Source organism: Miscanthus floridulus, chromosome 9, assembly GCF_019320115.1.
Source record: "Miscanthus floridulus cultivar M001 chromosome 9, ASM1932011v1, whole genome shotgun sequence".
Classification (NCBI taxonomy): domain Eukaryota; kingdom Viridiplantae; phylum Streptophyta; class Magnoliopsida; order Poales; family Poaceae; genus Miscanthus; species Miscanthus floridulus.
In genome coordinates this window covers 44,418,004-44,445,000 of record NC_089588.1, presented here as the reverse complement: position 1 = coordinate 44,445,000, position 26,997 = coordinate 44,418,004, and the positions used below count along the sequence as shown (strand labels likewise).

Genomic DNA, 26,997 nt, shown 5'->3' with positions numbered 1-26,997 from the left:
AAAGCCTAAAACTACGGCTCAAACAAACAAAGCTCGAGACTCATTAAAGAATTTGACACATGGAGGCCCACAATGCCCACCGCCAACATGCGCAGATGCACCACACCATCGGCCATATGGTGAACCAAGATTGGCCGCCAGATCATGAGGCCTCTCCCGAGGAGCTATAATGTTCGTGCTATGATCTTTCCCATGGAAGGATCCATGTGTGTTTTGATAGAAAGAGTGCCATTTGTTATGAAATCGAAGTCAAAATACATGTATCAAAAAGGAGACTTTGAGAGTGGTCAAATTAATGAGGAAGAGAAGAAAAGTCTAAGAGTTCACACTATAAAACCTGAGTTCATACAACATCCTTTTCCTATAAATAGGAGGTCACTTTGACCTTTGTAACTAGCAAGCGAAAGGGTCTCTAGCCTAGTGGTTACAAGAGTCTCAATAGCACCTCAGGTTCTAGGTTCGACTCCCTGTGGGAGCGAATATTTTAGGATTTAACGGCGTTGTGCTTTCAGTGGTAGGCGACGTTTCCATCGACAATGAGGTGCCTGTGGTGGCTTCGTCAATCTCGAGGATTTGCAGGCCCAGTCTTCGAACATGCTCATAAGGGTAGGGTTTGCGTGCGTGTGTTCATAGGGGTGAGTGTGTGTGCGTTATGAGTGTCTGAGTTGTACTGTGTAATCACAAAAAAAGAAAGCAATATAAAAATAGCTCTCACTTTAAGGTTAAGAAGGTGAGAAATTAGTTCTCCTACACACAAATGTGATGAACAAACACATCACAAGCTCATCACCTATGTATGTGCGTGTAAGCACCATGGTAGTTGAGCATGGCCTGAAGCCATAGCTCACAGGTTGCCTGAAGCAACTGAAAGCATCTAGGCCCCTAGTGGGTTTCGGTGATTAATGACAACGTAAGATTCTTATGACTAACGTGTGTTTTGCAGAAACAATTTGAGTTAGGTCACGATAATGGTGATTGTTTGTGCAATCAATGGTATTCACGCCCCTGTTGATGGAAATCATTTCGGTTTTCAAAGGATGGACAACAAGGCTAAGGATGGCTAGTTCCAAGTGTCATTTGGCGTTGGAGAGACACTTAGATTAGTTTAGGGTTTTGTTTTTTCTTTGGCCGTACTATTAAGGGGGGGGTATGAACTAGTAGCTCGACCTAAATGAGTCTAATGTGTTAGGTGTAGTGCACACTTGTCAAACTTAGCCCTAGGTAGCTCAGAGTTAGCCCAAAGATCATTTGAAGTCAACCCCATTCACAAAGTGCCTTGAATTTGGAGTGTTTGGAGGTGTGATAGAGGGACCGGACGCTGGTCCCTGTGGGACCGGACGTGTCCGGTCAGTGTAAGATAGCGCAGAGGAAGCCCTACAGTAGATCAGACTCTAACACAGTGTCTGCACCAGACGCGACTAAGCCTAGGGTTTGATCCTCTGAGAGGACCGGACGATGTGCCCGTCGGACCGGACGCTGGAGGCTAACGCATCCGATGAAAGACAGAGAGGTTCTAGAGAGGGAAATTCTTGACCGGACGCATCCGGTTAGTGTGGACCGGACCCTGGTAGAGTCCGGTCACACTAGCCATTGCCTGTCAGTGCTGGCATCATGTAGCCGTTGGCTACTGACCGGACGCGTCCGGTCACCCCGACAGGCGCGTCCGGTCACCACTGAAAATGCTGAGTTGGACCTCAACGGGTATGTTTGAAAGTGGGGGCTATATATACATCTCCTACTCGTCCAACATACCTCTCTTGCTCATTTGTTCTGCTGAGGGAACCATTTGGAGTTCAAGTGAGAGCAAGTGCCTAGTGAGGTGATTGAGATTTGATAATCCAAGATTAAGGACCTCATTAGTGTCTTGGGAGTAGCAAGTGTGCATCCACCTTCCTCATTAGCCTTATTTGGGTCAAGTGAGAGTTTGTGCTTGTTACTCTTGGTGATCGGCATCACCTAGACGGCTTGGTGGTGATTGGGAGCTTGGTGATCATCCGGCAGAGCTTGTAGATGACCCAACTCATCTTGTGAGCAGCTGTGGGCGATTCACCATGCCGGAGTGGCGAAGAATCAGCCTGTAGAGAGCACTTGATCCTTGCACGGATCAAGGGGGAGCGATACCCTTGCGCAGGTGCTCCAACAAGGACTAGTGGGGAGTGCCCACTCTCTGATACCTTGGCAAAACATCGCTGGGTTCCTTCCCTCTCTTTACTTTGAGCATTTACTTTGAGCAATTCAATTCTTGTTTTTACATTTCTAGAATTACCATGTTAGAGTAGGATTGGAACCTAGGTTGCTAAACTCTTTGTGCAATACAACAATATGATACATAATTAGGCACTAGGGGTGAAGTGGGCTAAGTATAGGACTTAATTATTGCAAGAATTTTTAGAAAAGCCCAATTCACCCCCCCTCTTGGACATCTTGATCCTTTCAGCAACCAAACATTGGCCCGGAAGCGCCGAATAACAAGTTCATCGGTGTTTCGACAACACCCGGCAACACAAAGGCAGCTCTGACGCAGTTGCTGTCCAAATGTCAGAGATGAACCGAAGCACCTTGCCAGCCCCGAAGTGTTGTGCAGCCACGAACACAAGGGCAACACCTGTGGACGTGCAGATCTAGGCCCACCCCAAGGCAAGGCCACCGGCCGCCACATCTACAGGCGAGCGTGCCACCCTGTAACACCCTAAAATTTGTACTTTTGAAACTAGGATTAAAATGATTTATTTGTGAATTTTTGTGCACATGAAATATAGGAAAAAGGATATTTTTCATTAAATTAAAATTTATCATAGGAATTTAGCAACATTTTTGTGCATACATGCTGGTGCATTTGTTTCTTTGCACTGAGTGGTTTTGGTTCAAAGTTTAAAACCAATTCAAATTGTTTTTTAGAATGGATTTGAAATAAGCTTTGAAAAAGAAAAAAAGTCCTCCCTCTCTCACTTCTGGCCAAGAGGCCCAGCTTCCCTCTCCTTAGCAGCCCACACGCAGACCTGCTCCTCTCCCTCCTCGAAGCCTAGCAGCTGCGTAGGCCATGTCGCCCGCTCCCGCTAACAGCGGCCCAAGCCGTGGCTCGGCCCAGCGTCGCCTGCCGCTCCCCTCTCCTCTCTCTGCTGGCTCAGCCGCATGCTCCTGGCCTAGCAACGCCGCTCCTTTCCCTCTCTCCCACGCAGTCACCGATAGGCGGGTCTTGGCTGTCAGCCTCTTTTCCCTTTCTTCCCCGCCGTGCCCAACGCGGACTCCACCGCCACCGCCGAGAGGCCATGCCGCCTACGACTCCGCCGTTGCCTTGCACCCTACTCTGCCCGGTCCTTAAATATTGAGCCTCCACACCCGTGCCGTCCTCCACCGAGCCCTAGAGCAAGCCATAGCTGCCTCACCACGTAGCCCTTGAGCCGCCGCCGATGCCACCCGCCTTGCTGCACGCCACGTCATCTTCGTCCGCTCCACGCCATGCTAAGGTATCCGAACGAGTTTGCTGTCGTCTCCTCTAGCTTCCCTTGCCTTTGTTTCGTTCAATGGTGCACCGTAGACCGTAATCGACAAGCGCCGCCCATCACCGGCCATGGAGCCGCCGTTAAGCATGCCATCGTTCGCCAGCGTCACCTCTCATTTGCTAGATTCAATCCCGGCCGCCCGAATCTAATCTGACGGCCCATATCGAAGGATACCCCTTCGCCTTGTAGTTTTGCAAAAGAGCCCTTATAAGTATTTAGTTTGTAACCTACAGTCCATAGCGTCTTTCCAGATTTTGTTTTCTTCTTTTGAATGCGTACTTTGTTTTGGTTAGATCTAAAATACGTTTTCACCTATTTATAGTTTTGCCACTAATCTTGTTTTAGCCATAAAATCTCCGTTTTTACTCTGATTTGACCCGTTCAACTTGCGTTAGGTTCGTAATTTCATAATCTACATGTTCATACTACTGTTGGATATATTTTCAACTTTTGAAATTCAAGGTTAGATATAATCTATTATTTTATTAAAGGAAATCTTGTTTAATTCATAACTTTTTTGTTATAGCTCTGATTAGAGTGCTTTTCGCGTCTGTGTGTTCGTAGCGATACATAGAATCATGTCTCAAACTCTTTTACTATTTTTCTATGATTGGCGTATTGTTCTAATTTAGATCTATTATTTGCTTCATGTATGATTGCCTGGATGCTTGTGTGGTGCTTTATGATCTTGTCCAGTCGGTGAGTTAGATGTGGTGAATCAAGAAGCAGATCTTTGAAGTTTTGGACTTGAAGAAGGATCTAAGTATAAGGCAAGTATAGCATGGGATCTTCCATGTTGTCCTATACACCTTTAATCATTCAATCCATACTGTATGTGTTCACCTTGACTACCACTAACGATTTCCTAGTACTTTGTACCTTGTGCCTTGATTCCTATGGGTTATTGCATTGGGTATGTAAGGAAAATGGACCCTTGGCCCATTTACTTTGGATTTTGGTGTTTGATGACCAACACAACCAAATTGGACTAATGAATTTGCAAGTGATTGTTTTGTAGTTCAATAGGGCGCAAGACGTGACTTGGACAAAGGCGACGTGATGATCCGATGATCAACACCATAAGCAAGACCTTAGGAGCACAAGAAAAGACCCAAGATATCAAGAAAAGTCTAAGCACAAAGATAGCAACCTAGCCGTACGCAAGATCATGAAGAAACGAGCTCACAGAAGTGACCGGACGCTGGATCGGACACTGGCAGAATAGACCGGACGCTGGACCGTACGTTGGATGAAAGTGACCGGACGTTCCGATCAAGAGACTCGGCAAACAGGCGTCAGCAGCAGCGATAGGACGCTGGACCGGATGCTAGCAGCAATCGACCGAACGTAGGACAGCAGCATCCGATCGAGTACAGAGAGGTTCCAGAGCGGCGAAACTGCGACCGGACACGTCCGGTGGCAGGTGACCGGACACTGGCAGCGTTCGATAAATAGATCGCGGCTTCAACGGTTGGGACGACCGGACACGTCCGATCAGGACAACTTCAGCGTCCGGTCAGTAGCAGAAAAGCAGGATTCCATCCCCAATGGCTACTTTCTCAGTGGGGTTATAAATACAACCCCAACCGGTCATTTGAGAAGAGTCGAGCTGAGGAAACATATCATGGGTGTTGATACACCATTTTAGTGATGTCCACTTGCATAGTGCTTAGTGTTTTATTAGGTGATTAGCGTAGGTGCTTCGCGAAGTGCTTAGGTTGATTAGACCACCACTTATGCGCTTGCTCTAGGTTTAGGCCTAGTGTTTAGTGAGGTTTGCATACCTCTTACCACTCGGTGCTTGCGAGCACCATTGATTGTACATCGGAGGGGCTTATAGTCTTGCGAGATCACACCAACCGCGTTTGTGGTGTGGCCGCCACCGTGTACCGGAGGGAACAAGGCCCGCGGCGTTTCGGCCGGAAGCTTGATAGTGAAGACGGCGGGGAGCGTCCGGGAGAGGCTTGCCGGAAGGCATGTCGGAGACCCACTTGCGCGTGGGGAAGGCCCGAGGCTATCCATGGAGTTACCCGACCGGGAGCTTGGCCCTTTGCAAGGGATTCCTTGCGAGGGGCTCCAACGAGGACTAGGGGGAAGGTTGCGCGCTTCTCGATACCTCGGTAAAAATACCAGAGTCGTCGACGGGAGTTTGCATATCTCTACCTTGCACTTTAGGTTCCGCATTTACATTGATTATATTACTCCTTTTGCCGTAGAGATAGCAACACACTAGCAAAACCATAGTTGCACATTTAGATAGTTTATCTTTTGCATAGGTTTTGCTAAGGTTAGAAAAAGAGGCCATAGTTTGGAGTTAGAATTTTAAGGTGCCTAATTCACCCCCCTCTTAGGCGTCACGGTTCCTTTCAATTTGTATCAGAGCCGATTGGCTCAATTTGGACCTTTGGCTTAACCGCCGTTGAGCCGACGCTATTTAGAGTGGTTGGGATGGATACCTATAGGCCTCCGCACTTTGACAGCACTAACTTCCCTTATTATAAGGCTAGAATGGCTTGCCACCTTGAGGCGGTTGATTTGGGTGTGTGGAGAGTCACTCGTGACGGGATGAAACCCATTAAGAATCCCAAAAAACCCACAAAGAGTGATGAAAAAGAAATGCATTTCAATGCTAGAGCTAAAAATTGCTTGTTTGAATCATTTAGCATGGATGTGTTTAACCAAGTGTTCACTTTAAATACAGCATATGAAATTTGGTTAAAACTCCAAGAGCTCCATGACGGCACATCTAATGTCCATGAGCAAAAACATTCTCTAGCTAAACAAAACTACGACTCCTTTACAATGAATGATGATGAGCTTGTTCGTGATATATATTCTCATTTGAATCTAATTATCAATGAGCTCCATTTAATAGGATTAATAAAGCTAGATGATGCGGACATCGTGAGGAAGATCATCTCTATGCTACCACAAAAGAAATATGCAAGCATCATCACTATCCTTCACAATATGGAGGACTTGAGCACCATGACCCCGGGCATAGTCATTGGCAAGATAGTGGCATTTGAAATGTCATGGAAGATGGGTCAAGAAGAATCCTCTTTATCGAGCAAAGGCAAAGCTCTCGCATGTAGCGAGAAAAAGAAGATGAAGGGCAAGCAAGCTGAGACAAGCTCAAGCTCAAGCTCCTCAAGTGAAGATGAAGAAGAAGATGAGGATGATGATGATGATGAAGATTCAAGTGATGATTATCAATCTTCCTCCTCCACCTCTGACCTTGATAAAGAATCAATCAAACTTATCAACAAGGTGGAGAAGATGATCCAAAGGCTCAATGTCAAGGGTGTGCCCATCCAAATCCAAGATATCATCTTCACTAATCAAAGAAATGAGCAAAGAAAGAGAGGATGCTATGGATGTGGCGAGTTGGGGCACTTTGTGGAAGTTTGTCCAAACAAGCCCACACCCAAGACAAAGAAGAAGGTGTGCAAGAACCAAGCCCTCACATCAATAAGGTCATGGGATGATTCTTCAAGTGAAGAAGAACACCATCACAGGAGGCAAGGGCGCAAGCACTCATCATGAAGCTCTTCTCGTATGTGCCTTATGGCACGAGGTAACGAAAGCTCATCCTCTAGTGAGAGTGATAGTGATGATGAAATGCCTTCTTATGAAGAAATTGTGCAACAAAATCTTAATTATGCTAAAGTTTGCACTAGTCAACAATAGAAGCTCGAAAAATTAAAAGAAAAGCTAGGTAGTCCACAAGAAGCATACAAAACTTTGCTTGAACAATATGAGGTCTTTGCTAATCTCAATGTTGAACTATCTACTAAAATTGAGCAACTTGAGGCTAGTGCAACTTGTAAAGAAAAATGAAAAATTAAAAGAAAAGTTAGCTAGCTAACAAGATGATTATAAAAGTTTGCTTGCTAAAATGGAAACCATGTGCAAACATTGTGATGAGCTAACTAATAAAGTTGCTAATCTTGAAGCCGTTAGTAACACCCCCACCAAGGCATCTAAAAGGAAAAGTTCTATCTTTAACATGTCTAAAAAGGATGCCTCTACTTCTTGTAATGATTTATGTTTAGACTCACCTTTGTGCAACCAAGTTTGTGTTGAGAAAGTAATTGTAGATACATGCACACAAGAGGTTGCAAAGGAGAATGAGCAACTCAAGCAAGAAGTAGCTCACCTCACCAAGGACTTGACTCAAGTAAAAGGCAAGGCAAAGCAAGCCCAACTTCATCAAGATAACACCGTCAAGGGAGTGAAGAAGCTTGATGAAGGACAAACCGTGGTTTGCTACGTGTGCCACAAGGAAGGTCACAAGTCCTATGAGTGCAAGGTGACGAATGGGGGAGGAGCCAAGAAGAAAGAGAAAAAGCAAACAAGCAAGCTCTCCAACACCTACACCAACATGGTGGACAAGAAGGCCTCCACACCTTATCTCTTGAAGAAGAAGAAAAATGACAAGGTGGTGGCCATCAAGGTGAACAAGCGAGCCAACAATGGGGTCAAACGCTTTTGGGTGCCAAAGGAAATCATTTCAAACATGAAGAGCACCAAGAAGGTTTGGATCCCGAAAGGGAAGTGAGAAGTCCAATGGACTTCGGGGAATTTGGAGACTTGGCAAAGTATGGGAGCATTTCATGGGGTGCATCATAATGGACAAAGTCATTGCCAAGTGGGTTAGTGAATACTATGGACCCAAATTCCCGTTCTCATGTTAGGTAACTAGATGTTATTACTTTCAATTAGTATTTACTTCAATTGGTATCTCTTACAAATTGGTATCTCTTAAGCATCTAGTTATTCTTTATGCCTAGATTTTTCATTTGCATGCTTATATCTTTTGCCATGCATACACTAGGTATATCTTATGGTAGGCTTGCTCGGTTTCATTCTTAACCCTTGGAGCAAACCTACAAGGTTTAAAATTGTTTAGAAGCACGGCACATAGCTTGTCTTTCAATTGTTCATCTCATATGTGCCAAAGTCCAAATTGTAGATAATTTCTCCCAAATATTGCCTTTGAAAATGATTCACACATGCATGTGATGTCATCTTTCAAGTGGTATTTTGATTCTAAAAATCAATGTGCAGGATCCCTACAAGTATTCCACACTTGTGTGCACAAATTTAGGGGGAGGTTACTCTACAACTTGGATGCTTTGTGTCACACCCAATTTTAAGGATAAAATTGAATGCATAAAACTCATGTGTGCCCAGGGATCAGTCACACACATAAGTCGACAAATTACAAAAAGTATCATCACGGTGTATCTTACATCACGGTTAATACCATCACCTAGTCTTACACAACACAACATAAATTAAAAAGGTAGCTCTCTAGTGGTAGCTCCAACACAGGGACGGTCAACTGGTTGACCACAAGCCTAAAAGTCCTCTAGAAACTCCTCATATCCGTTGGGATCTGTTACCCATCCGGGATTTTTATCCAAATATTGAAAGTAAACAAGCGTAAGTATTTCTCGTACTTAACAAGATAACATGGGGTTATGAAAGCTCAAAAAGCTTGACTCTGGTTTACTGCGGTTAGCACTTTTAGTAAGTCAAGATTTTATCATCAACTATTATCAAGTTATCCTTAAGCTCCAATTAATCCCATATGATCAGATATCAGAAACAATTGAATCATATTATCATTGTAGAACATCATAAATGAACAACAATAAGTAACTATTTATTCTATGAGTTTTCTGGGCCACTCGTGACCGTGAGCACGGCTGTTATAACAATTTGTAACACTCTGCAGAGGTTGTGCACTTTCACCGTGAGTCGTGTTTCCCATATGCCCGGGTTAATTACTCCCATAACACTACCAAGGTGAGAGGGCGGGGTACACTATGAAGCCATTTCATAGGTTTCTCTAACAAGTTAGGGCCGCTAGGTTTCCTCGGCAGGTAGATGTAGGAACTCCCCTTTCCTATGGCACATCTCCATCATGGCTATACACATAGGAACAGAGGCAGCCCTATACCCAACGTGGCAAGCCCCTTTTGCGCCATAGAGGTAACCTCTAACAAGCTATAAAAGGTTCTATTACTGAGCTAAAGTCAGAGCCATGTGACCCTCACGGTTGCACTGTCAGTCCCAGCTTTTACCGACAGATAAGTCCTTATGGAGGGCCAAGAGCATCATGATCAAAAGTCATTTGCTCATTCACCCTATAATTCAGTTCTTTAAAAGCAAATTTTACCTTTTCGTTCTATAGAACCATTTGTCATTATGTAGATCATGTACAGTTACATTGAGCGCTAGCAAACTACCCATATGCATATAACCCGTAGGAGACAAGGAAACAGGATAATCAACCACTAGGATGTCCTTACGGGTATCAAAATTAGACACATGCGAATGAAAAATTAATAAATGGTGAATAGGACATCAAGGTAGATCCCATGCTATACTTGCCTTGCTCAACAAACTCGGGCTGCTCCTGCTGGTCATCAAAGAACTCTTGGTCTCCAACGTTCTCCTCACCGTCTGAACTCGACCAACAAAGCAACATACAAGCATTCCAAAGGCATTCATGCAAAGCAAACAATTATGGGATTAGAACAGTACACCAGGGCATAAAACAAGATAAAAAGGTTCTTAAAAAGAATCTACGTCTCTCTACGATCACATAGACTCGAAGTTCACGAAAAACAGAGCTAAAATACGTAAGTTATGAATTAAACGGGGTATCCTATAGCAATTTATTTAATTAAATCTAACCTCAAAATTTAAATGTTGCAAACATGTTTGACAGTGGTATTAACATGTAGAGAACTTAATTACGAACCTAACGAAATTTGAACGGGTCGATTTGGAGCTAAAACGATGATTTTATAAGCAAAACAATGTAGTGGCATTTCTGTAAATAGAATGAACTATTTTTGAATTTAAATAAAATAAAATCTGGGATATTTAAACCGGCCGAGGACTGTGGGTTCAATTTAGCAAAACTTGGGGGTCTCTTTAGCAAATAGACCCGTGAAGGGGTATCGGCCATCCTGGGCCATTGGATCAAGGATGGACGGCTCAGATAAGAGATGAGAGGGAGAGAGGAAAGCCGGCGGCCGGAATAGTTCCCCGGCAGGGCAGGCCACCATGGCCGGCGGTGAGGAGGTCATCGGTGAGCGGGAAACAAGGCCTTCGGGCCACGGTTCGACGAACTGTGGGCGCCGAGGAAGAGAGGAGGTGAAGGCGATCTCGCCTAGGCCGAGAACGCGGCCAGAGGTCACGACCGACGCGGTGGTGACCATGGTTGGCGGTGAGAAAGCTCGCCGGCGCACGAGGATCAAGGTCTACGGGCCATGATTCGTTGAACAAGTAGCATAGGAAGTAAGCAGGGATGAGGGAGAGTCGATCCTAGGGCATAGCATGGCCGGGGGGCACGGTCGGCGGGGTGGTCGCCATGGCCGGCGACGTGAAGGTCACAGGCGCCCATGAATTGGGCCCTGGAGGCCATGATTCACAAAGTTAAAGGCACAGGGAGAAGGTGGGGAACAAGGGGGTCTCACCGCGGATGAAAAACGAAGACGTAGGCGGCTCGGGGACGGCAGACCGCGCGGAGGAACGAACGTCGGCGTCGGCGATTGCTGGTGATGGCGCTGGGATGCGGGGAAGAAAAGGGAGGTAGAAGAGAAAGGAAAAGGGTAGGCGTGTTCTCTTTATGGTGCTGGCAAGAGAGAGAGCACGGGAGTGGAGATGAGGGCGCGGGGAGGCAGGACGAGCGATTGCCGCAGCGGCGGTTCGGCCTTGACCGCACGCGATGCGGGAGGTGGGCGACGGCGCCGACAAGCGGGCCCAGGCGGTCAGCGGGGAGAGAAGGAGGGGAGGGCGCGGCAGCGGCGGTTGCTCGCCCGAGTTGGGCTGGCCCAAGAGGAAAAGAGAAAGGGGAGAAGGGAGGCGAGCGGGCTGGCGGGGGAAGCTGGGCCAGCAGGCCAAAAATGAGGATGGGAGGGGGGAGGGAAAATAATTTACTTTTCTTTTTCCAAATCAGTTTTTCCAAATTTATTTTCAAATGATTTTTGAATCCTTTTGACTTTTGGATCAAAACCACTCAACACAATAAATGAAATGCTACAGCATGAATGCATCAACATGTATCTATCCTTATGATTGATTTTAATTTCACAAAGATTATTATTTTCCTATATTTGAATGCACACATAATTACATAAATAAATCAAATTTAACTATTTTAAAAGAATGCAAATTTTAGGGTGTTACAATTCTACCCCCCTTAAGATGAATCTCGCCCTCGAGATTCGGATGATTGGTTACTCAAACAGTTGTGGATAAGACTTTCGCAAATCCTCTTCTCTTTCCCCAGTAGCCTCATCCTCTGTATACCGATTCCACTGTACCTTGCACATTTTTATAACTTGGCTCCTTGTAACTCTTTCTGCCGTTTGTAAGATCTTTATCGGATACTCTTCATAGGTGAGATCTTCCTTAACAGCAAGTTCTTCTTCAGTCTTGGAGAATATCAGTATGTCATCAATGAATACCTCCACAAATTTATCAAGAAACTCCATGAACACCTTATTCATCAGATACATAAAGTATGCAGGTGCATTGGTCAATCCAAAAGACATAACGGTATACTCATACAAGCTATACCGTGTAGTGAATGATGTCTTGGGTATGTTTGAGTTTTGAATCTTTAGCTTATGGTAACCTAAGCGGAGATCAATCTTAGAGAAGACATAGGCACCTCTCAACTAATCAAACAAATCATCAATCCTTGGCAAAGGGTATTTATTCTTGATAGTAACCTCATTAAGTGAACGGTAATCCACACACATCCGTTGTGTACCATCCTTCTTATCCACAAAGATCACAGGTGCCCCCCATGGGAAGAACTGGGGCGTATGAAACCTTTTTCTTGCAACTCTTTTAGTTGTTTCTTAAGCTCTTCTAATTCATTAACCCCCATTCTATATGGACGTTTATCTATTGGTGTAGTTCCAGGTAATAATTCAATAATGAAGTCAATGTCATGGTCAGGTGGCATACCTGGCAAGTCATCGGGGAAAACATCCGGGAACTCCTCCACCACACGATCTTGTTTATTGGCATCACCATCCAGCTGGTTCACAGTGGCTGTTGGCTGAGCTTGCACTACCACTTCTACACAGATTCTATCTCCATTGGGTGATGTCACAACAACAGATCTCTCCTGACACTGAATCATTGCCCAATGTTGTTTCATCCAATCCATACCTAGAATAAGATCAATTCCCGCTGTTCTCAACACAATAGGTTTCACTTTGAAGTCTACCCCCCTTAAGGAAATGCTAGCTGAGGGACTCCAATAAGAAGCTGGCATGCTACCTCCCGGTAAATTTACTAGTATGGGGTTTTTCATGGCACATAAAGGTATGCTATGCATTCTAACAAAAGCTTGGGAAATAAATGAATGCGAAGCACCTGAATCAAAAAGTATTGTAGCAGAGATAGAGTTGACACTGAACGTACCCAACATGACCTCGGGCGTCTCCTGAGCTGCATCAGATGACACATAGTTCACTTTTGTAGTGTGAGGTGGTCGGGCATTGAACTTCAGATTGCCATTCTGGTTCTATGGAGCTTGTTAGTTCTGCTTCTTTGGACACTGATGAGCATAGTGACCTACTTCTCCATAGCGGTAGCATGCGTTGGGGTTATTGGGTGCACCACTCTTCATAGGAGCATTGTTGGGCATTCCCTGGCGTGATGCCGGATTGCCGGTCTGTTGCTGGGGACGCTGATTACCAAACTGTTGCTGGTACTGAGGGCATTGCTGGAACTGGTTACGCTGAGGATACTGACCACGATTTCCCTGGTTAGATGGTCCTTGATTCCTCTGCTGAAAACCCTACCGGGGATAGGCACGCGGGCGGGTGTTGCTTCCAGAAGCTTGCCCTTGAATCCTCCTCTTCTTGGCTTCCATCTCTTTGCGCTTATTGTCAATCACAATAGCGCAGTTCACCAATGACTGAAAGTTAGGGTATGTGTTGGACATAAGCTGGAGCTGCGGGCCATCATAAAGTCCCTTGAGGAAGCGGCGTTGCTTCTCACTATCCTCAGCTACATCATTTGGAGCATAGCGTGATAGTTGAGAAAACTTATCATGATACTCCGCCACAGACATGGATCCTTGCTTAAGGGATCTGAATTCCTCCTGCTTCAACTCCACTAGTCCATCGGGGATATGATATGATCGGAAATTGTCCTTGAATTCCCGCCAGGTGATAACAGGAGCATCGTTGGGGCGTCCAAACTAGAAGGACTCCCACCAATCCTGAGCTGCTCCCTGGAGTTGACCAGAAGCATACAACACCTTCTCAAGATCATTGCATTGTGCTATGTTAAGTTGCTTTTCCACAGCACGCAACCAATCGTCTGCCTCCAAGGGGTCTGAGGCGTGGGTTCACACTGGAGGGCGACCCTTCATGAATTCTCCACGCTTGTCTCTGACCTGAACAGGCGGTGGTCCTATTGCAGGTTCGTTATCCAAACGTTGCATCATGGCTTGCATCAACTGTGCTTGCATTCCCATCAATTGCTCCATAGTCACTGGTGGCGGTGGTGGATTCATGGGAGCACCACGACCACGACCATGGCCTCTTCCTCCTCTTGTGGCCATCTGCTTTCCAAACAAATGCGCAAAATTTTAGAGATTTCCAAATTATAGAGAACTTATAAAAGATAAGGAACAACGCTGAGGATTTTCTGGACAAGATTCAAATACAGCAGTTTAGTAAATCTGTCATAACTTGAGTTTCAGAGATCCAACAGAGGCGTACCAAGAATGGTTGGAAAGCTTAGGAGGTCAGCTACAACTTTTATTTAGAGCACTTTTACATATTCTGATATACACATGGTCAAAAACAGAGCTAAACCGAATCTGTTATGAGTTCCAGACTGCGTAGAAACATCAACTTGTGACAGCTAGATCTCACAAACCTGAACAGATATCAACGTGATTCCAGATACATTTGAAAGATACAGAAGTATAGATATCCCCACAAAAATTTCAGAATTTTTGGCAGCTCAGATCTCGAGATACAAGATAAAGAACACAGACTGCTCACAAACCTAAAACTATCCTCCTTCATGGCCTCAAAACGATGACCATGGTTGTAGATGTAAGCGTCCTACGCTGCATCTTCCATGCCAACCAATGCATGAGCCCGTCTGACAGTGGCACTATAGATAGTCTCCACCTCATGTCCATTCTTTATGTCGTTCCAGGTGGTGACAACCAGCTCTACCTTCCAAAAAGTTGCCTCCAAAGGGTGCTGGTACTCTGCACAGTGATAATTGATGGAGGCATGCAGATCAGTGTAGTAGTCATCCAGCACCTGAGTAAGGAGGGTGTGGTAGTAGGCCGTCTCCGGGGCCTGCTTGAAGTAGTATTTGCATGTCCAGCCCATCTCCTCATCCACCACAGGGACAGCTAGGGGTGGCACAGGCGTTGGTGAAGTAGCGGCTCGGGGACGGCGGACCGCGTGGAGGGACGGACGTCGGCGTCGGCGGTTGCTGGTGATGGCGCTGGGATGCGGGGAAGAAGAGGGAGGTAGAAGAGAAAGGAAAAGGGCAGGCGTGTTCTCTTTATGGTGCTGGCGAGAGAGAGAGAGCACGGGAGCGGAGACGAAGGCGCGGGGGAGGCGGGACGGGCGGTTCCGCCTTGACCGCGCCCGACGCGGGAGGAGGGCGACGGCGCCGACAAGCGGCCCCTGGCGGTCAGTGGGGAGAGAAGGAGGGGAGGGCGCGGCAGCAGTGGTTGCTCGCCCAAGTTGGGCTGGCCCAAGAGGAAAAGAGAAAGGGGAGAAGTGAGGCGAGCGGGCCGGCGGGGGAAGCTGGGCCAGCCGGCCAAAAATGAGGAAGGGAGGGGGGAGGGAAAAGAATTTAGTTTTCTTTTTCCAAATCAGTTTTTCCAAATTTATTTTCAAATGATTTTTGAATCCTTTTGACTTTTGGATCAAAACCACTCAACACAATAAATGAAATGCTACAGCATGAATGCATCAACATGTATCTATCCTTATGATTGATTTTAATTTCACAAAGATTATTATTTTCCTATATTTGAATGCACACATAATTACATAAATAAATCAAATTTAACTATTTTAAAAGAATGCAAATTTTGGGGTGTTACACTTTGAGACTAACACATTTTCAAGCATATCATGTGTGTAGTAGTCTCATTGCAAGGAAAATAGAGTCCCCGGAGTTAAGCATCATACTTCAAATATCCACCACCTATTGCAAGTGGTAGAAATCAAATTGGTTTCCACATGTGGTATTTCTAAACCGATATCATCATGTTGATTTCACTTTGATATTTATATGCTTTCTCCATGCATTATATAGATTAAATCCCCTTGTGCAATTATTTGCCAATTATGCATATGCTTTATCTTCTACCATATGTATGCATATATATTAGGGGGAGCTTAGTCTATATAATGTGAGAGTCAAACTTTGTGACCTATTCAACTCTCTACACAAAGGATCACAAAGTTTGACTCTCCCTTGTGCTACTAATGTCTTCCTTTTCGGTGTTTGATGCCAAAGGGGGAGAATTTGGAGGACCAAAAGCAAGCATTAATTTGTAGGACCAAATGCTAGTTACAAATTGTATTGGTCTACAAGTGGTGTCTACAAGTGGTAATGGTCCGAGAAAGGGAGGATAGTGGATTATGGAATGCCTTTGAAATGATGAGAATGTGTAGCAAGTAAGGCTTAAATCCATAATGTCACATGGGGACAAATTTGCAAGGGCAAGACAAGCTTTCAATTGGTATCTTTTTGTCTTTCAATTGGTATCTTTTTAGTATCATATAACCTTTCCCTTTGCATTGCATCCTAGCAAGTAGGTAGTTTTCAAATTTCTAAATTCTATTATTTGCTTGCTTTGGTCGTGTTGTCATCAATCACCAAAAAGGGAGAGATTGTAAGGAAAATGGACCCTTGGCCCATTTACTTTGGATTTTGGTGTTTGATGACCAACACAACCAAATTGGACTAATGAATTTGCAAGTGATTGTTCTATAGTTCAATAGGGTGCAAGACGTGACTTGGACAAAGGCGACGTGATGATCCGATGATCAACACCATAAGCAAGACCTTAGAAGCACAAGAGAAGACCCAAGATATCAAGCAAAGTCCAAGCACGAAGATAGGAACCTAGTCGTACGCAAGATCACAAAGAAACGAGCTCACAGAAGTGACTAGACGCTGGACCGGACGCTGGATCGGACACTGGCAGAATCGACCGAACGCTGGAAGAAAGTGACCGGATGCTCCGATCAAGTGACTCGACAAACAGGCGTCAGCAGCAGCGACCGGATGCTAGACCGGACGCTGGCGGAAATCGACCGGACGTAGGACAACAGCGTCTGATCGAGTACAAAGAGGTTCCAGAGCGGCGAAACTGCGACCGGACGCGTCCGGTGGTAGGTGACCGGATGCTGGCAGCGTCTGATCAGTAGATCGCGGCTTCAACGGTTGAGACGACCGGACGCGTCCGATCAGGACGACTTCAGCGTCCGGTCAGTAGCAGAAAAGCGGGATTCCATCCCCCACGGCTACTTTCTCAGTGGGGCTTATAAATACAACCCCAACCGGCCATTTGAGAAGAGTGGAGCTAAGGAAACATGTCAAGGGTGTTTATACACCATTTTAGTGATCTCCACTTACATAGTGCTTAGTGTTTTATTAGGTGATTAGCATAGGTGCTTTGCGAAGTGCTTAGGTTGATTAGACCACCGCTTATGCGCTTGCTCTAGGTTTAGGCCTAGTGTTTAGTGAGGTTTGCATACCTCTTACCACTCGGTGCTTGCGAGCACCATTGATTGTACATCGGAGGGGCTTGTAGTCTTGCGAGATCACACCAACCGCGTTTGTGGTGTGGCCGCCCACTGTGTACCGGAGGGAACAAGGCCCGCGGCGTTTCAGCCGGAAGCTTGATAGTGAAGACGGCGGGGAGCATCCGGGAGAGGCTTGCCGTAAGGCATGTTGGAGACCCACTTGTGCGTGGGGAAGGCCCGAGGCTATCCACAGAGTTACCCGACTGGGAGCTTGGCCCTTGCGAGGGATTCCTTGCGAGGGGCTCCAACGAGGACTAGGGGGAAGCTTGCGCACTTATCGATACCTCGGTAAAATACCGGAGTCGTCGACGGGAGTTTGCATATCTCTACCTTGCTCTTTAGCTTCCGCATTTACTTTGATTATATTACTCCTTTTGCTATAAAGATAGCAACACACTAGCAAAACCATAGTTGCACATTTAGATAGTTTATCTTTTGCATAGGTTTTGCTAAGGTTAGAAAAAGAGGCCATAGTTTGGAGTTAGAATTTTAAGTTGCCTAATTCACCCCCCCCTCTTAGGCGTCATGGTTCCTTTCAGGGTAGTATGATGCTAGTGCTCAACTAAAGCCATGGTCTTGTAACTTGACTAATGGTATATGCAATAAACATTAAAAGATGCTTTTTAGCAACATGAAACAAGGGGGCTAGAGCATTGGGCTGTTTTTATGGTGCTCTAGATTCCTCTCTCTAAGGACTTATCTGTAAGTGATCATCCGGGACTTACAGTACAACCATGATGACTATATGGCTCTAGTCTTAGTCTAGTACCTTGCTCTTTCTAGTTTGTAGCAGTTTACCGAAAGGGCAAGAGGGGCATACCAGGCTGGGTATGGGCCTCATCCCCAGGGTGTGTACTATGCTTTGTGTATAAGTGCCACTTCTGGAGATGACTCCATAACACTTGGGAGATGGAATCCTTAGCGGCTGGTCCTTATTAGAACGACTGGGGAAAAGCTTTATAGTGTACCCTGCCTGCTCACCTTGGAAGTGTTTTAGGAGTTGCAAACCTAGGCATATGGGTATCACGACTTATGGTGAAAGTGTACAACCTCTACAGAGTATAAAACTGGTATATCAACCGTGCTTATGGTCACGAGCGGCCTTGGAACCCTTATAGAATAGATGATGAACACTAATGATATGAATGATGAAGAAGATGCTCACTAATGGTTAATTGTTTATGCTATTCATTATTCGTGTTTACCTGATCATGTGTTTATGGGCTTGTGATAAACTTGTTGCCACCCAATAGCTAAAAGATGACTCATTAAAAGCTAATCGAGGTTAAACCAGTGTCAGCCTTTTGAGCCTCGTGAACCCCATGTTATATTTGTTGAGTATGACATGTACTTATGCTTGCTTTACTTTTTAAATCTTTGGAAAAATCCTGGATGGGTACCATATTACAGAGTTTGGAGGAATTAGGCTTGTGATCAACCGGTCAGTTGTCCCTGTGGAAGTGGAGTCTTCACCTGAAGATCGGAGTTGTCTTTCCGTTGTCTATACTCTGAGGTTGTATTCTTTATACTAATACGCTATGTAATAAGCATTGTCTTATGATATTACCCTTATTTGTAGCTATATGTGAGATTTGACTTCCTGGGCTCACATATGGTGTGTATCTGGTTTTGTTCTTAAAATCGGGTGCTACACACCCACAGCCACCGTAGGGAGGGGCTGGCGCTGGCCTGGCCACCACGACCGTTGCTAGGCCCCATCGGCGCTCAGGAGCGAGCACCCAGCCACCGTTGCATGGCTCGGGCCCGGCCACCCCAAACCGTTGTCGTGCCTCGGGGCACGGATCCGGTCGCTCCAAACCACCACGAGTGTTGCCGCTGTGCCAGACGTGCAGGTGCGCAAGCCGGTCGCCATCGTAGACGCCCGGCCGCCTAGCAGCGCGTGGGCACGAGCAAGCCAGTGTCACACACCAAAATTCCTATTTTAGGTTGTGAATAGGTTAAACAAAAATAAATAATGATTTTATAGTTTTCTAGAATTTCTAAGATTTTAAAAGGCTTTCAGCAGTTTAAAAAGTGCAAAATGTGATTTTTAAATAACTTTATCATTTAATTCGATAGGGCTTTGCATTAATGCCGGTTGAATTTGGTGTTTATGTGTGAAAATGATTCAAAATATGTTAGGACAATGATTTTCTCTCTTCGAGAATTTTTCCAACCTTTTCTAGAATTAAATTCCTTTTTCCTTGAGCTTAATCATTTTTTGATCTTTATAATAATCTTTTCATGAGCTTCAAACACATTCTTTTAATCCATAATGATCATATCTACCTCTAGGAATTTTCTCAAAATTTTCTCTAGTTTCGGTGATTTTTTGTGGCTTAAATACGATTTCAGATATTTCCTGGAATTATATTAGAACAGGAAATAAATCCTGAAATTAAGAAATTCTAAAACTTTTCTATACCCAAGACATATATATGCCGGTGTTCTCCTCGACGCGAGTTTTCCAGAAGTGAAATTCTTTCTCCCGCTGTCACTCCTATTGTCCCGGATCTAAAGCCAAAGTTCCAAAAAGCTAGGTTTCCGGTGAACTCTCTAGCGAGCTTTTCCGGCTAAACCCTCGCGTTTCGGCATCAACCACGACCACCATGAGGTAGATCTCATCGTTCTCTATGCCATGGTATACTTGTTTTTGCAAATCTATCACCGTTTCATCACGTCCCTGTCCTTTCTTCTTCTCCGGTGAGCTTCCACCATGACCGGCTTTCTTGCTCCTCCGTTTTCCGACTAGGTTGGCCTTGGTCGAGCCCACTTGGGCCTAGCGCCCGCAACCCCATGCCCGATCATTTGTAGCACCGTCCATTCCTTCAGAAAATCCTTATAGATCGAATCATTTGCTGCCTTCTTCATCTCTTTGAAGTTGTCTAGCCACCTGGGGTTCTCATACAGCAGGTCATCACTGTCGAGGTGGTTAATCAAATCCTCAAAGAACTTAGCGTCCTCGGGGTCCTCCAAAACTGCCTCACCATTATCCTCCTCATCATCATCATCACCCCCGTCGTTGACCGTGTCTTGGACAAAATTATCCATCATGATAAAATCATCCTTGCCAACAACACCATGCCTCCCTGACGAGGCTCCTCCTCCATGGTATGCATGCTCTGACGATGGTGTTCCTCCGGATGCACCACTTGCATCTCCTTCACCGTGAAACTTCCAAATCATGTATCCCAGGACGAGACCTCGTCGGATCAAGTGAGATTTGACATCACCACCGTCTAGCATCCAGACACGCCCGTTCTTGCAGTGAGAGCACCCGACATATGATTCCCTGCCGATTCACGCTCAAAGCATGCTTTCAAGCAGTGTCAACAAACTTTGTCACTTCTTGTATGAAAGGGTGTGATATCCTCAATATTTGGTACATCCATTCTAACCTTTCCATGATGGCAGTTAACCTTGTACATAGCACAAAAATAATATATTAAGATGCATGAAAATGAGATGGTGCATGCATGTATATATATCTTCTCTTTCAGGAAATAAACTGCATATAAATGTATAGAGCTTCATCACAATCTTTGAATGCAACCATCTATAATTAAAATTGCAGATTATACATCTCTACAACTAAAACATTTGGATTGTCAACATCTACCCGGCAGGACCAAAACACTCATGCTATCCATATCCGGCAGGCAAATAATCACCGCATGGAGACACTAGAAGGCAAGCAAATAAAATGGAATAAAACTCACAGAATCATCGGCAGGTAAATAATCACCGCATGGAGACACTGGAAGGCAAGTAAATAAAATGGAATAAAACAGAAAGAGAATTATGGCAAGAGAGGAATTTAGTGGAATATCACCACGCAATGATCATGATCGTGATCCAAATCTCGTTCGTCGTCCTTCGCGTTGCGTGTTGACAACAAATACTTTTTTCCCAAAAAAATGAATTATTGCCATGCCTCATGCGGGCTAGGATATTGTAAGTCCGAGTATACATGTTTTGGCAATGCAGAGCATGGATAAATTCAATTCAATGCCTAGCAATAAATTTTCAGCCTTTGAGGCAACTGATGTTTGTCGTAACTTTCAGACAACAAGCCCCAAGCCTAGCTTTTATTTTAGATTCATTACGATAATGAATGTGTTTCTAGACATTATCATGGTATAATACACGTGAAAAATTGAATTGATATATTCTTGATTTTGACTTGGCTAACAAACATTTCATTCAATTTATGTTGCACCTGTTGCAACGCACGGGCACTCATCTAGTACAACTAACATCTATAATTAACTTATGTACACGGATTTCATCGCATATTACATACAACTAACATTAATTAAAATCTATAATTAACACAAAAAACACACTTGAAGACATAATTAACTTGCATTATGCATGTAAAAAGCTTGTCTTCTTTGTCACACACAAACATAAATATAGAAGCATTACAAACAAAACCATAAAAATAAAGAACAAAATCTAGTTTCTCTCTCCTCCACCATAGATCTAGACTAGATCACAAAAAAACTTGAAAAAGAGCACAAAAAAGGATGTGAGAGCGCATACCACCCTCCTACGGTCTCCTCCTTGAAGAATCCAAGAGCAAAACTCCCCCCTCCGCCTAAAAAGTGGTGTTTTTCGGAGTTATAGAGCTCAAACCCTGTCCAAATTAATGAGAATGCTCATGGAGAAAGAAGATGGAAACGGATACGTTAACGCGACCGCCTCCATTAATGGTCTATTAATGGAAGCGGCTATCCAACGATGTTCGTCTCGGTTAATAGATTAACAGAGACATTTGTCTTACAGCGTGCGACTCCGTTCATAGACCTTAACTGAGGCGGTCCGCTTAAGTCATCCGTCTCTGTTAAACATTATCGGAGGCGGTCGCTTATCCCTGGGTGGGCAAGCACTAACGGAGGCTGACACTCTAGCGTGTCCATCTCCATTAATTCTTGGGCACTGCCTCGCAAAAAATTTTATGCAGTAGTGATTGTTTTGACAAAAGCCGTAGCACAATTGAGACCGGTCTGTAACTCTGTATTAGTACTTTGAATTCATATACGGTGTTTATCTTCTTTCACGCTCTGGGCCAGTAAAAATAAAAACCATCGCGAAGGCTGGTAACCTCGGACAAGGGCACCGCGCGTGTGTTTGTAGTGCAGCTAGAATTTCGCTTGCAAGTCGAGATGGCCGACAAAGAAAAATTGGTCTATCGCACAAAGACGAGAATGAGACAGGGAAAGTGGACATCGTGTCTTTAGGAATAAATAAAGATAAAATAAAGTGTAGGAGACTTCGTGGAAAAGAAATCCCACTATTTGCGCCACCATGAGCTACGAATTGATGCGACACTCCTCTCTCACAGTACTCAAACCAACAAATTCAGAGTGTTCGGCACAGCGATTTTGTGAGAGCCCGAAGCAGCGGCAGCGGAAAGCACTGTTCAAAAACGGCAGTCGAATTTACAGGACAGGTGTAGTGTACGTACAATAACTTGCGTCCACAGTCTCTGTTCTGTCTCGGTCTCTCCTGGCACAGGGAATGTGGGCCCACACCTTTGATCCCTCTCCGGCTCTCCCCGCCTCCACCGATGAAAGTGTCCCACAGGGCAGCCACTGATCTCTGGCGCCGTTGCCCAGCTGTGCTCCCTGCTGCTGGATCTCGGCGGTCGACAATTATTTGGACGACAACGCGGGGACACCTTGACTTGACTTGAGAGTGAGGCATGGCCAACCCGCGTTGCTTGCATTTCACCACCACACCACCCCACACAAGGTAGCTCTGCCTCTGCGAGTCCAGATGGCCGAAGTGATGGCGAACGCCGCCACAAGTGTGTTGGGCTCCGTCATCGGCAAGCTGGCCGCCATGCTCACCGAGAAGTACCAGCTCTCCAGAAACGTCATGCGCGGGATCCGCTTCCTGCGAGACGAGCTGAGCACTATGGAAGCCGTGCTACTGAGGCACGAAGACAAGGACGACGACCAGATCGATCCACTCGCTAAAGACTGGAGGAGCAAGGTACATGAGCTGTCCTACGACATCGAGGACTGCATCGACCGTTTCATGCTCAACCACAGCCATGGAGGTTCCAAGGCCAACTTTGTGCGCAAGGCCATGCAAAAGGTGAAGACGTTGTTCGAGGACGGAGGAATAGCAAAGGAGATCCGAGAGCCTTGTGAGCGAGCAGAGTGATCGGGGCAAACGCTACTACGACATCAATCAATGTCTCCTCGCCTCTTCATCTCAGCCAGTGCTCTTGGATCCTCGAGCACCTGCACTCTTTCAGGAGGCCAGGGATCTTGTTGGAATCGATGCTCCTCGTGAGGAGATCATCAGCTTATTGAGATGTGAAGACTAGGAGCACAAGGTAGTGTCCATCTATGGGATAGGTGGACAGGGGAAGACCACTCTCGCCATGGAGGTGTATCACAAAATCACTGAAGCTGCTTTTGATAGCCGGGCTTTTGTGTCTGTATTACAAACTCCAGATATGAAAAAACTTCTTAGAGATATATTGTCTCAAATAAGCAAGAGCCATTTTGACCAGTCACAGATGTTGACAGTTGGGCAGCTCATCTGCACAGTGAAAGAATGCTTAAAGGACAAGAGGTAATCAATATTTTTTTTTCTAATAGTTAACCAGTTCATCTAGCTAGAATAATGCCGTGCAATATTTGTTCATCACATGAGCTCATCTAGGCCATTTATGAAATTTTCTGGGAATTTTAAAAAATGATTCATTTTTTCCTGGCCTAATGAACTTGACAGCATAAAATTACCTCAGATACTTCAATGGCTCAGCATATCTATCAAATGTCATCATTAAAGATGTTGCAACAATGAACAAACTCAAGTCAACTGTGCATCATTTTGGTAAAAATTTTACTTTACACCATCTAATCCATATTCAGTAAAATTACTTCTTGGAAAATATGACCAGAATTCTAAATATCCATAAAAATCTCATTTTGGAACTCGGTTTTTGAACTGAATGCGTCATGTCTTTTGAGTGGGTCACTAGGTGTTCTAATGCGGCACTAACTATTTTGGAAGTTGTAACATACTTTTTAGATATTAGGAGTTTACAGTCTGTATTTGTCATGTGTAATACAGACATACAGTAATACTTATTGATAGAAAAGTGTGCCACGACGATCCATCTTCTTGTTACATTTCTCCGATTTCTTTAATTTCATCAGAATATGCTCAAATTCATGGTGGCCTTACATAATAGTAACATGATTCCGTAACTAATGCATGCAGGTACTTCATCTTGATTGATGATATCTGGAGTGTATCAGCATGGGAGCTTGTACGATGTGCCTTACCTGTCAATGACAATGGAAGCAGAATTATTACTACAACACGCATTGAAGCAGTAGCCAAATCTTGTTGTACTGGTATTGCTGCACAAATGTATCAAGCAAAGCCCCTTAGTCATGAGGACTCCTAAAGATTATTCTTTAAGAGGTTATTTTTGTCCGGTGATGATTGCGACCCAGATTTGAGGAAAGTGTCCGATAATATTTTAAAGAAATGTTGCGGCTTACCACTAGCCATAATCAGTATAGCTGGTTTATTAGCAAATAGAAGCAAAGCAGTGGAAGTCTGGGTCAATGTATTGAGGTCTCTTGGTGCTATAGTTGACAAAGATTCTCCCATTGATAAGATGAAAAGAATTCTGCTGCTGAGTTACGTTGACCTTCCTCACCATCTAAAGAGTTGTTTGTTATATCTGAGTGTGTTTCCGGAGGATTATCCCATTGATTGCCGACAGTTGATAGTGCTATGGGTAGCCGAAGGACTGATTCCTGGACAAGACAGAGAAAGTATGGAGCAGCTAGGGAGAAGTTACTTGAATGAACTGATCAATAGAAGCTTGGTCCAGCCAACCAATGTTGAGGTAGATAGCACAACAGTGAAACAGTGCAGAGTTCATGATGTCATACTTGAGTTCATTGTATCAAAGGCTGTGGAGGACAACTTTGTTACTATATGGAATGATAATGGTTTTTCTAAAAATTCTTCTTCAAACAAGATTCGCCGTCTATCCAAAATTCTTCTTCAAACAAGTTTCATTTCCGCTGTTGTCGGTGTGACGCGGCATTGGAGTTTGAGCCAGGAGCCATGCCAAAGCTCCAAAGGCTCAAGCTGGAACTGATGGCACGGTGCCAATTTAACTTTGGGGAAGGTGGCCTCGTCCTTGGGCTGCAGAATCTGGGACTAGGCCTCAAACATGTGGCTGTCGAGGTTGACTGCTGCGCTGCTGTTGCAGATGAGGTGGAGGCTTTGGAGGATGACATCAGGGGCGCAGCAGCCGTCCATCCCAACCATCCCATACTCCAGATCCAAAGATATCGTCAAGATTGGATGGCTCAGGGGTGCAGCAGGCGTCCGTCTGACCATCCCATCCCATACTACTGCACGGCACCTCTGATTGTACTTATCTCAGTTTGTCAGGGGTCTGCAGAATTTGGCAGGCCTCAAACATGTCGACGTCGATGTTGACTGCTCTGCTGCTATTGCTGATGAGGTGGAGGCTTTGGATAATGACATCAGGGACGCAGCAGGCATCCATCCCAATAGTCCCATGCTCCAGGTAAGAAGACTTGATCAAGACATATTTAGTTCCATGGTCCATCTGACCATCCCATCCCATACTAGAAGCCCGATGACCAAGTGAATGCTATTTCGAGTTGTTATCCACTTATCCTCATGCACTGCACGGCACCTCTGATTGTACTTATCTCAGTTCGTCAGGATACTGTGTCTTTTAGTTCTAATAATGCTTAGACGTTTGAAAGGATTTATCTTGTGTTTACTTGGTTTCGTTTTAGAAAAGTCTGTTTTTTCTTTTATGTGTTGAGATTATTTTTCGCATGGGTCATTATTGCATTTCTTTCTCATGGTAGCTCACTAGTTGCTTTAAACTAGTAAAGCAAAATGCATCAGTGACCCTCAATTTGTCCCGCCTTGTATATGGTTTCTTAATATATATAGAAAAACTTGCAAACAATGGCTTTGACCTTGATATGTGGGCCTTAAAGATATTAGTCTAGATTGTTAGAAATAATATGCTGCTCCCTCTGTACCCGCGCAGCAGGGGATGGCACAAAAGTCAGCCCTGCTGTCATATCTAGTCACTGTAGCAACATGGTAATAGGACATGTCTGTGTACTAGGATTAGATAGGAATAGTTGGGGTTGGAGTACTTGCCAACCACCCTTGTACCTGGCAAGCTATGCTGCTCAGATACGGATACGAGTATCGGATACGTGGATACACCATTTTTGAAAAAGCAATGACACGGGAATACGGCTAGCAGAAGATTCAAGGCTTCATGCCGGTCGAATTCTGCCAGAGAGGGAGCTTGCCGGCCACCGGCCGCTGGATCCAGTCATCCCGATAGGCGCGTGAGAGAGGGATGTCCCGATGTACTAGCTCATGGCAGCGCGCCTGTGACTGCCGATTGCGGCGAGGGGATCGAAGGTCACACGGAACGAGCGGGCCTGGAGGTCTGTTTACGTATTGGGCCGTATCCCATGCCGCCCAACCGTATCCGATACAAGTATCCAAGCCAATACATATCTGATTTTTGAGACACGTCTGGGATACGTATCCAAGACGTATCCGACACGTATCCATATCCGACACGTATCGGATACGCGACA

General features: G+C 45.0%; 2 protein-coding genes across 2 annotated transcripts; both read left to right on the top strand.

Moving 5' to 3' along the window:
* Window positions 1–23,137: 23,137 nt before the first annotated feature.
* LOC136479771 (disease resistance protein PIK6-NP-like) lies at window positions 23,138–23,518 on the top strand. Its single transcript, XM_066477525.1, has one exon. It carries the CDS (start codon window positions 23,138–23,140, stop codon window positions 23,516–23,518), a length of 381 nt encoding a protein of 126 aa, XP_066333622.1.
* Window positions 23,519–23,741: 223 nt separating this feature from the next.
* LOC136479770 (disease resistance protein RGA5-like) lies at window positions 23,742–24,779 on the top strand. The gene is made up of 2 exons (XM_066477524.1): window positions 23,742–23,935; window positions 24,590–24,779. Exons 1-2 carry the CDS (start codon window positions 23,742–23,744, stop codon window positions 24,777–24,779), a joined length of 384 nt encoding a protein of 127 aa, XP_066333621.1.
* Window positions 24,780–26,997: the final 2,218 nt, after the last annotated feature.

What these genes read in the sequence shown, in the direction of transcription:
- LOC136479771 (XM_066477525.1), top strand. Translation starts at nt 23,138, where the DNA reads ATGGCGAACGCCGCCACAAGTGTGTTGGGCTCCGTCATCGGCAAGCTG.
- LOC136479770 (XM_066477524.1), top strand. Translation starts at nt 23,742, where the DNA reads ATGGAGGTGTATCACAAAATCACTGAAGCTGCTTTTGATAGCCGGGCT. An exon ending in GAATGCTTAAAGGACAAGAG is followed by an intron (nt 23,936 to 24,589) that starts GTAATCAATATT and finishes TAATGCATGCAG; the next exon opens with GTACTTCATCTTGATTGATG.